Source organism: Acipenser ruthenus, chromosome 44 (genome assembly GCF_902713425.1).
Source record: "Acipenser ruthenus chromosome 44, fAciRut3.2 maternal haplotype, whole genome shotgun sequence".
Lineage (NCBI taxonomy): Eukaryota > Metazoa > Chordata > Actinopteri > Acipenseriformes > Acipenseridae > Acipenser > Acipenser ruthenus.
Genome location: NC_081232.1, coordinates 1,832,614 through 1,842,705, shown reverse-complemented (window position 1 = coordinate 1,842,705; position 10,092 = coordinate 1,832,614). Strand labels below are relative to the sequence as shown.

The 10,092-nt window shown below is 43.4% G+C and overlaps 1 protein-coding gene across 3 annotated transcripts in view; it reads right to left on the bottom strand.

Annotated features, from left to right (window-relative positions):
• Nucleotides 1–293: 293 nt before the first annotated feature.
• Nucleotides 294–10,092, bottom strand: part of chd8 (chromodomain helicase DNA binding protein 8) — a 64,419-nt gene continuing 54,620 nt past the window's right edge. For all 3 annotated transcript variants that reach the window (XM_059012494.1, XM_059012493.1, XM_059012495.1), the window contains 8 exons: nt 9,296–9,997; nt 8,938–9,071; nt 8,001–8,192; nt 7,238–7,339; nt 6,594–6,764; nt 5,964–6,083; nt 5,181–5,285; nt 294–2,468 (listed from right to left, as the gene is read on the bottom strand). In XM_059012494.1, coding sequence (XP_058868477.1) covers nt 2,010–2,468; nt 5,181–5,285; nt 5,964–6,083; nt 6,594–6,764; nt 7,238–7,339; nt 8,001–8,192; nt 8,938–9,071; nt 9,296–9,997 — 1,985 coding nt within the window. In that variant the 3' untranslated portion in view covers nt 294–2,009. The remainder of the gene's footprint in view (nt 2,469–5,180; nt 5,286–5,963; nt 6,084–6,593; nt 6,765–7,237; nt 7,340–8,000; nt 8,193–8,937; nt 9,072–9,295; nt 9,998–10,092) is intronic.

The following is a 10,092-nucleotide window of genomic DNA, read 5'->3' as shown; positions in this document are numbered from 1 at the left end:
AGTCGAGTTCATAAGAAAGGTTACAAACGAGAGGAGGCCCCATTCGACCCATCTTGTTCGTTTGGTTGTTAGTAGCTTATTGATCTCAGAATCTCATCAAGCAGCTTCTTGAAGGATCCCAGGGTGTCAGCTTCAACAACATTACTGGGGAGTTGGTTCCAGACCCTCACAATTCTCTGTGTAAAAAAGAAAGCAAAACTCGCCAGAATGCAGTAAATTAACACGGACACCAAGAAGGAGGAATTATAGTGGTGTCAAACTGGGGACGCAATGAAACAATCCAGACCACTCAGTTGTATTTTTTTGTTTATTTCTTTGTCTTTATGGTTATTTTTTGGATTTATAAACAGCATATATACAGTACATTGCAAACAGTCTTCAGACATGGTACAGTATGTATTCACACCCTAACCCACGCAAGCTCCGGATTCTACAGCTGAGAGGAGGGGGGTTACCAACTGAAGAGATCTTGGTGAGAGGGGGTGGGGGAGAGGGTGTCAAGAAAATAATAAAATAAAATAAAGTCCTTGGCTATTTTCACTGTTTAGTATAACAAGTCTTAGCAATATCAATGGACTGAAGGAAGACTTTGCTCGCTGATGTGATCTGTATGCATTTTAATCTGAGGCACACGGCACTAAACCGGCAGGATTATTATTATTTGCAAACATCATAATATTGTTCTAGTTTTTTTTTTGTAGCTTATTTAAAAGCCTCTTATGAAATTCTATATGACAAAGATGGTGATTAATAAAAGTACAATAGAAACATCGAGGAGGGGGAGAGAAACGAGCCGTCTGTGTCTCCCCAAGACTAACCCAGAAGGATGGAAATATCAGTGAGAAATTAATGACAATAATTAATGAAAATAAAATTACGAAACTTTAATTCAGACTGTGAAAACCTATTATTACAATGGAAAAAAGTTAATAAAAATAGTTCAGAACGTACAAATAAGATACTGTAAAGCCATAAACCTTTGCAACCCAAATTTTTGGCGGATCACACCCATAAAGATTATTTTGCTCCAGAAATGTTAGCGACCTGATGCAATATACAAAGTACGTCTTTTGTGGAATTTGATTTTGTGCCAAAATTGTTTTTTTGAGACGCGAAAAACGCATAAAAGGCTTGCAAATATTTATGGCTTAACAGTCTATCACGCCACAATGGCCCACACATTTTTAGAATCTGATTTTAGGAGTCCCAAGTTTTTAGAATCTGATTTTAGGAATCCCAAGTTTGAGAAATCTCTATTATTGAAGTTGATGAGTGTTATCCATGGAGCACAAGCCAATACGTTCAACTAGCTGGATGGGGCTCCTTTGAAGTTTGTCATCTGTCACTATTTATCAATAGGCCTGAATTTAGAAATACTAAAAGAAACTTAATAAATTCAACGACAAACATTAATCTTTTTTTTTTTTTTTTTTTTTTAAATTGACCAAGTTTCTTTATTAGAAGTTCTAGAACATGTTTTGTATTACAATTATAAAGGTGGGCATATTCTCACCAATTGAGTAATTTCAGTTAATTGAATTGATCATAATATTGCAGCATTCTTAAATCCTTAAAATGTTTGTTTTCTACATAAATACCTATTAATCTATCTCTGCGTTTGTTTCGGAGTTCATTATACATACACACCCCATCCCCTACGTAAAAATAAAGAAATATACTCTAATATACTTGCTTGGGACACTGGGTTAAAGAAAAAAAACACAACACACACAATACAAACTCTCTCCTTTGTACACCCACCAAATAAATACAGTACTGCTGAAGGTTTAAAAGTCAACTTGTCAAATCTAAACCCTCCGCTTCAAAAAAGAAAAATAAAATAAACACAGAACAAAAACACACACACAAATCAAATGTTTTCTCAAAGTCATTCTTTGCACCTCTGTTTTGGTGTCTCCTGGTTTTGAGAAATTCTTTGAACTAAACCCCAAAAAATAAAATAAAAATGTGGTCCCCCCCCCCCCCAAAAAAAAATGGAATCAAGCATATCAATCTTCGCCTTCACTTGATTCTGAATTATTAGGCATCATAGGATCGTCTAGCAGAGACAAATCTTTATCAGAGCTAGCATAGCCCTGCGATAGGCTATCGCTGCAGTCAATCACCTCCAGGGCTCCACCCTCCAGCTCCGTCTCCATCTTGACACCATAAGCAGGCGACAGGATGTGACGTGGCAAGGCAGGGGAAGGGGCGGAGCTGCTGTTACGGTGATAGTGGGGGTGTCTGTTTCCTTCGGTTTGGTAGCTGCCTGAACTTGAGCTGTCTGGCAGCAGGGGAAGTCCTCCTGTGGAGCTGAGAGCAGTTGGTTCCAGTTTGATGATGCTGTCGTTATGGCGACTGCTGTTGCCGTGGTGTTTGTGAGCGCGAGGAGTCTGTTTGGGGCGTCTGCTGGACTTTTTGATGTCTTGGGTGAGAATTCGATCAAACATGGAGTCTGGGAGGTAACCCTGAGAGAGAGAGAGAGAGACAGAGAGACGCACACACACACACACACACACACAGACAGTTAGACAGAGGGGAGATATTATATAGTTATGGGGTTTCATTGTCAAAGCTATTAGGATTAAATCTGTTTTAAATACACACTGGGATGTTCATAAGCAGAGAAGCAATCATGAGAAGCCCTCCTCTCGAGTGCTGTTACTTTATGATACAACATTAATGTGGATGAGGCTACATTAATGTAAAAACTGCAGCATGGAAGAGACTTAAGAAGAAACTTAGAGTTTACAAACGAGAGGAGGCCATGCGGACCATCTTGCTCATTTGGTTGTTAGTAGCTTATTGATCCCAGAATCTCATCAAGCAGCTTCTTGAAGGATCCCAGGGTGTCAGCTTCAACCACATTACTGGGGAGTTGGTTCCAGACCCTCACAATTTTCTGTGTAAAAAAGTGCCTCCTATTTTCTGTTTTGAATGCCCCTTTATCTAATCTCCATTTGTGACCTCTGGTCCTTGTTTCTTTTTTCAGGTCGAAAAAGTCCCCTGGGTCGACATTGTCTATACCTTTTAGAATTTTGAATGCTTGAATCAGATCACCGCGTAGTCTTTGTTCAAGACTGAATAGATTCATACGACATGCCTTTTAAACCCGGGATAATTCTGGTTTCTCTTCTTTGCACTCTTTCTAGAGCAGCAATATCCTTTTTGTAACGAGGTGACCAGAACTGAACACAATATTCTAGGTGAGGTCTTACTAATGCATTGTAAATTACTTACATTACTTCCCTTGATTTAAATTCAACACTTCTCACAATATATCCGAGCATCTTGTTGGCCTTTGTTATAGCTTCCCCACATTGTCTAGATGAAGACATTTCTGAGTCAACATAAACTCCTAGGTATCTTTCATAGATTCCTTCAATTAAAGTATCTCCCATATGGACATGTCATTGCCTGCATGCAGCACCCTACACTTTTCTCTATTAAATGTCATTTGCCATGTGTCTGCCCAGTTCTGAATGCTGTCTAGATCATTTTGAATGACCTTTGCTGCAGCAGCAGTGTTTGCCACTCCTCCTATTTTTGTGTCGTCTGCAAATTTAACAAGTTTGCTTACTAAACCAGAATCTAAATCACTAATGTAGATTAGGAATAGCAGAGGACCTAATACTGATCCCTGTGGTACACCACTGGTTACCTCGCTCCATTTTGAGGTTTCTCCTCTAATCAGTACTTTCTGTTTTCTACATGTTAACCACTCCCTAATCCATGTGCATGCATTTCCTTGAATCCCTACTGCATTCAGTTTGAGAATTAATCTTTTATGCGGGACTTTGTCAAAAGCTTTCTGGAAATCTAAATAAAACCACGTCATATGCTTTGCAATTATCCATTGTCGATGTTGCATCCTCAAAAAAATCAAGCAGGTTAGTTAGACACGATCTCCCTTTCCTAAAACCATGCTGACCGTCTCCCAGGATACTGTTACCATATAGGTAATTTTCCATTTTGGATCTTATTATAGTTTACATAAGTCTACATAAAACAGAAGTCAGGCTTATTAGTCTGTAGTTACCCAGTTCAGTTTTCAATACATAAGCAAATCAGTAACCTAACACTGCACACATCCTACTGTATAAACACCACAGCTGCCCTCTGTTGGACCTGCAGACCTTTTTGACAGCAATCAAACATTTTAGGACACGGGAACCCCTCGGGCTGCTTTCCACACCCCGATCAGCCCTGACGTTGGATTTCAGGGACGTGAGGGCTCTCAAAAATCAGGCCCCACTTTAGGAAAAATACCTAGTTTGTTTTTTATCATTTAAAATATCACTATTGATAACTACATAATGCAGGTGAATCTATTCGATAAATACATGTCTTTCATTTGGGCTTGTCTGGTATGGTTAAGCTTTATATATATTGTATATAAACCAAGCCCCTCTACAAACCAGCACTCTATATAGTTCAGTATGACACTTCATTTGTGTCCCGACTGAATCCTTATTGAAATGAATGCTGTGATCTGCTCTACAACCTGGAACCTGGAATCCGGTGCAATCTGAAAGTCTCGTCTGATTAAAAATCAACGTAATTGTGACTGTGCAGTCCAGCGCTGGGTCATGTGAGCTTCCTGTTTGAAGTTTATAATGAAGGATGTTGCTTGAATGCAGTTAAAATCCTTGTTTTGAGAATTAAGAAAGTAAAATTAAAATTAGAATACAATCCTTGAATTTTTTTTTTTTTTTTTTTTTTTTTTTAAAAAGGTACAGTATCAGATTTTGATAACTTGATTTATTATGTGGCAGGGTTTGATTCAAGGCAAGTCCGTTTGCCCGGGACATTCAAGTGCTTCCAACGTACTCGTGGTCTGTAGGACAAACGCTTCATCAGTATATTTTACGAAAATCAGAAGCCCTATTTATAACCTATTTGCTGTTGTAAATTCTGTCATGTTAGTACTGTTTAATAGTAGATTTTCTGTTCATGCATACCCCTATTTGTATGCTTGGGGCTTTGCAATTCTTTTCACAGGTCACGGAGTTTCTTGTACCTTTGTTTCAGGTACTGGTAGTAATAAACAGACCTGCATACATGTGATATAGTTATAGCCTACAAACTTACACATGTTTAACTGTAGTTTTCAACAAAAATCTACATCTTGGGAAATAATTCTTCAGACTAAATTAAGATGCTGTGTTTTCTGTACTCACCGAGTGCCTGACTAGCTCAGCCCAATCTGCAGAGACAAAGTAGTCAGGATTCTCCTCCAGACACTGCCTGAGACCCCGGAGAGAGGGGGCGAACGCACCCCCCAGCTACCGACGGGGAGAGAGAGAGAGAGAGAGAGAGAGAGAGAGAGAGAGAGAGAGAGAGAGAGAGAGAGAGAGAGAGAGAGAGAGAGAGAGAGAGAGAGAGAGAGAGAGAGAGAGAGAGAGAGAGAGAGAGAGAGAGAGAGAGAGAGAGAGAGAGAGAGAGAGAGAGAGAGAGAGAGAGAGAGAGAGAGAGAGGTTCACCAAACCATCCAACATTCACATTCATATAGAGCCTTTCACACAAAAAGCACTGCACAATACAAAGAAATCACAATGAAATACCCTTGTACAAGTATCCTAAGACATGTCGCACAAAAAACTGACAACAATTAAACACTAAAAACAGTCTAATAAAGTGGTTTTAACTAGCTCGGATCAATAAAATAAAAGTTTAAAAACAAAAATCAGTATACCATCTGCAGCGTGAAATCTGTGTGTTAAACTCATCTCGGTCCCAGTATCAACCTGGGGCTGAAGCCGGTTCCATATGCAGTCTACACTCTAATGTAAAAAAGCTTTTAATTAACCTCCATTAGAACAAAACAATTCACGAACGAGAGGAGGCTGTTCAGCAGCTGACTGATCTCAGACCTGCATCAACTCGGGTCTTCAAACGATCCCAGTGCTTCAGCATGAATGTTGTGGCTAGGTAACCCATTCCATCCCGCTTTGCTGCCTCACCTTTCTGCCGCTGCGCAGGTGGACCAGCTGCACCCTCTCTGCTCCGCTCAGGGTCCCGGGTTCCAGTTTAGAGACCTTCTTACTGCGGTGCTTCTTATGTCTGTGACTCCCTGCCAGGAACTGAGACAGAAACACACAATATAAAACCTGCAGACTTCATTCAAAGAGACCAGGAACTGAGACAGAAAAACACACAATATAAACCTGCAGACTTCATTCAAAGAGACCAGGAACTGAGACAGAAAAACACACAATATAAACCTGCAGACTTCATTCAAAGAGACCAGGAACTGAGACACAAAAACACACAATATAAACCTGCAGACTTCATTTCAGAGATGAGCCAGGATACAGCAATCCTAGCAATAGCGCTGGCTGGACGGGACTCCCCCGCTCTACCACAGCGCCGGCTGGACGGGACTCCCCCGCTCTACCACAGCGCCGGCTGGACGGGACTCCCCCGCTCTACCACAGCGCCGGCTGGACGGGACTCCCCCGCTCTACCACAGCGCCGGCTGGACGGGACTCCCCCGCTCTACCACAGCGCCGGCTGGACGGGACTCCCCCGCTCTACCACAGCGCCGGCTGGACGGGACTCCCCCGCTCTACCACAGCGCTGGCTGGACTCACCGAGAGGGCCTGGGGCTCCACCTCATACTGGGGGTGCTCTTTGAGCCAGTCGGAGAGCTCGCTGCGTAGAGGGGCGTCCTGCCCGACCAGCACCGAGCGAGTGAGGGAGTGGATCACTGGGACACGGGCCTGCGGGTCCGAGAAGGGAGAGTCCTGGGGCGGATCATCTGCCTGTAAAACACAAGGGGGGGGGTTAAATTAAAATAAATTTACTTCAGTATATACAAAAGAACTGATTCCAGGCTAGTACGAACGATCTGAGTCAAGTCAGCACAATGCCCACGACGTGCAAAACACAGGGGTGACAAACAATTAGAGCAATATTGTCTAATAGCCTTTATTCAGCTGCCTCGCACTTATTTTCTCGATGTAAATGAACGGAATACTAAATATTACGTTTATAAATTAAAGTGTGGGATGGCAGCTTAATATAAGATTAAATCAGAGATATGATCCTGTTAATGCGAGAGTCATCTTGGGGAGGACACACAACAAAAAACAAAATCAGTTTATATTCGATGGGAATTAGCTAGGTCATATATATATTATAGGTATATATTAATATCATAGGGTGCTGGGAATGATACAAGCAGATTTTCAGGACAGACACTTCTACTGGTCTGGTGTTAATATAAGCTTGTTACCTGTGCGCCCCTCCCTCGTCCCCCCCTCTGGTGGGACCCCTCTGCCAGGGTGCCATTGTGGTGCAGACTCTGCTTCTGAATGGTCAACTTCAAGCCCTCCTCCTGAGAAGAGAGAGAGCGCGATTACATACATGAGCGAGTGCAATACTTACAACTTGTTGCACTGTGGGATACCAACTTTAAATGTCTTGAACTGGCATTGAGAAAGTCGTGTCCTTTTAACAACTGAATGTGCAGGATTTTTTTTCATCACATTTTCCTAAAAACTGTATTGGATGGCAACATAAGCATGATTGTAGCAAAATGGTTACATCTTTCGGCCATGCACATCCATTCATTATACTGGTCTCAAATGTACAGCTCGGAAAGAAACACGTTTTAGCACACATGTAAATTTCCATTTTAAAAGAACTGGTACTATACTTTCAGGTACTGTTGCACTTCCTGCGTCACCCGGAAGGTGAAATTGTCCCCACCCCTTCAATCTTTCCTGACATTAACCAACCAGCTGCTTTCCCTCCGAACTGACATGCTTTCAGCCAGTGACCCAGAAGACACTGCTGTTGTGACCTAGGAAGTGCAAATAGATAACCCGAGAATAAGGCATAGAAACCGAGAGCTTTCTTTAACCTAAAGCTTTCTTTAACCTATACATGTTTTCTGTAGCATACGCTTCATTCAGAACTGCACAATGTTAATTTGTTGCTGCAGTTCCTGAGGTGTGTGTGAAGGGCAGCTCTGCCATGCGTGAGGGGTCTCTTACGTGTCTCAGTCTCACAGTGAACTCGGGGTCCTCCGGGAGCAGTCTGGTGAAGCTGTGAGGGGAGGGGGATGAGGAACGGGGCTCGTCCAGGCAGGGGCTCCCCAGCTCGGGGGTCACTCTGCGGCTGGCCAGCCAGCGTCCAGTCAGCACGGCCGAGCACAGCATGTCCAAGCGGTTAATCAGCACACGGTCCTGAGAGCGCGCACACACGCAGAGCAAGGGGTTAACATCATTACACAACACTCAGGAGTGCTAAAATACTAAAACAGAAGTCTTTCACAGTGTCTTCAGATCTGAAAAACATTTATCAGGTCGAAACATTTCAGCACTGTAAAAGATGGATGGATATAAGAATCCTATTGCACAGCAGTTTCACCCATTCCAGGCATTACTACAAGCTTGATTAGCCACACTGTAGCGCCAATAGACTCAGGATGTCAAATAAAACTAGCGAAACCAGGAATGGATCATCACACTGTTATGCAATGGGAGTCTTATTCCCATCCCTGAAAATGTAATGTAAAAATTAACAAGCCTGTTAGTAACATCCACCCCCCTCGCCACAGCTGTACATTCAAAATCAGTGCTAGCAGTATGATTTCAAAAGTTCACCATCACGTTAAATGGTATGTACAGAATACAAAATTACAAAGTTTCATGACTCAATGTGTGTGACCCTGAGCAAGTCATCCTAAAATTGAGGTCCTATTGTAAGTGACTCAGCAGTAGCAGCTGTGATGCACAGTCCACTGCCTAGTCTCTAGGAGAAAACTGTCTGCTAAATGGACTACTGAATAATAATAATAATAATAATAATAATAATAATAATAATAATTATTATTTAGCACTGGACTGGGAGTGAGCTTGAGGGCTCCAACCCACAGCCCCAGTTGTTATTCTTCCCGGCCTGCAGGAAGAGCTGCTCCCTCCATCTCACCTTGGGCCACTCGCTGGCTCTCTGCTTGTCCTGCAGCATCTCCAGCACCGTGCGCTCTGGCCCGGCCTCACTGGCAAAGCCGTCCTGGGAGGGTACACTGCCATCCTCGTCAGGGTCAAAGAGCTTGGGCTCCCCTAAAGAAGGGGAGGGAAACGGCAGGGTTACAAACTACACAACAGACCGAAAGCCTGAGGACGTATTTTGCTGGAAGGCAACATACCATCTTATAGGCCCTTGTGCTTTATTTTACCAAAGCAAAATCATTAGTTGGCATTACAACTTAAATATGAATTCAGAAATGAATGATCATACTACTGAAACAGCTTAAAATAAATATATAAAAAACACATTTACTTACTCCCCGTCTTTACTTCCTTCTCTGTATCACTTTCATCAGACGACCCAGAATTATTGGAAGATGTCGAGGACGAACAGTCTTCCTTATCCGAGTCTGTATCCGAATCTGAATCGTCTCTCCTCTTCCCGTCCCTTTCCTTCTGGAACAGGGAACGTGGGGGCAGAAGCAGGGGGGTCGAATTCCCAGACATCCCGGAAAACACTGCACTACTGTCAGGATAACTGCCCTCACTTCCACTACGCAACACCTCCTGAGCTAGCCCCTCCCCTTTAGAATCCTTTTCGCATTCCAAGCCCCACCCACTGCTGGGAGTGTCCTGGAATGGAGAGGCAGGGTTAGAACTCTGCTGCAGCTGCTGAAGCTGGTTCAGAGGGGTGGAGCTCCTGGACTGGAGCTGGTGCTGCTGCAGGTATGCGAGCCGTGCCTGGTGGAAGCTGTATTCTGGGTCAGGGAGGATGCTTTGGTCGGTCCTGCTCACTCCGTGTTTGGCCGCCCCCAGCAGGAGCTCCTTGTCGTGCTGAGGGCTCTGCCACCAGTCTGGGAGCTCGGGGCTGGGCTGTGCGAGAGAGGCGAGGAGCTGGTCCAGGGAAGGGTGGGGCAGTAGCTGTTCACGGATCTTGCGCAGCAGGTCTATTCTGTACAGGGTGCGCGAGGCTCGCTCCTCTGTGATCAGGGCGATGGACAGGGAGGGGTCAGGGGGCACTGGAGGAAACAGAAACAATTCATTATTAAATGATGTATGTCAGCAGCATCTACAGAAGTGTGTAGGATAAGAAATGGCAATGAATAGTTAAGTG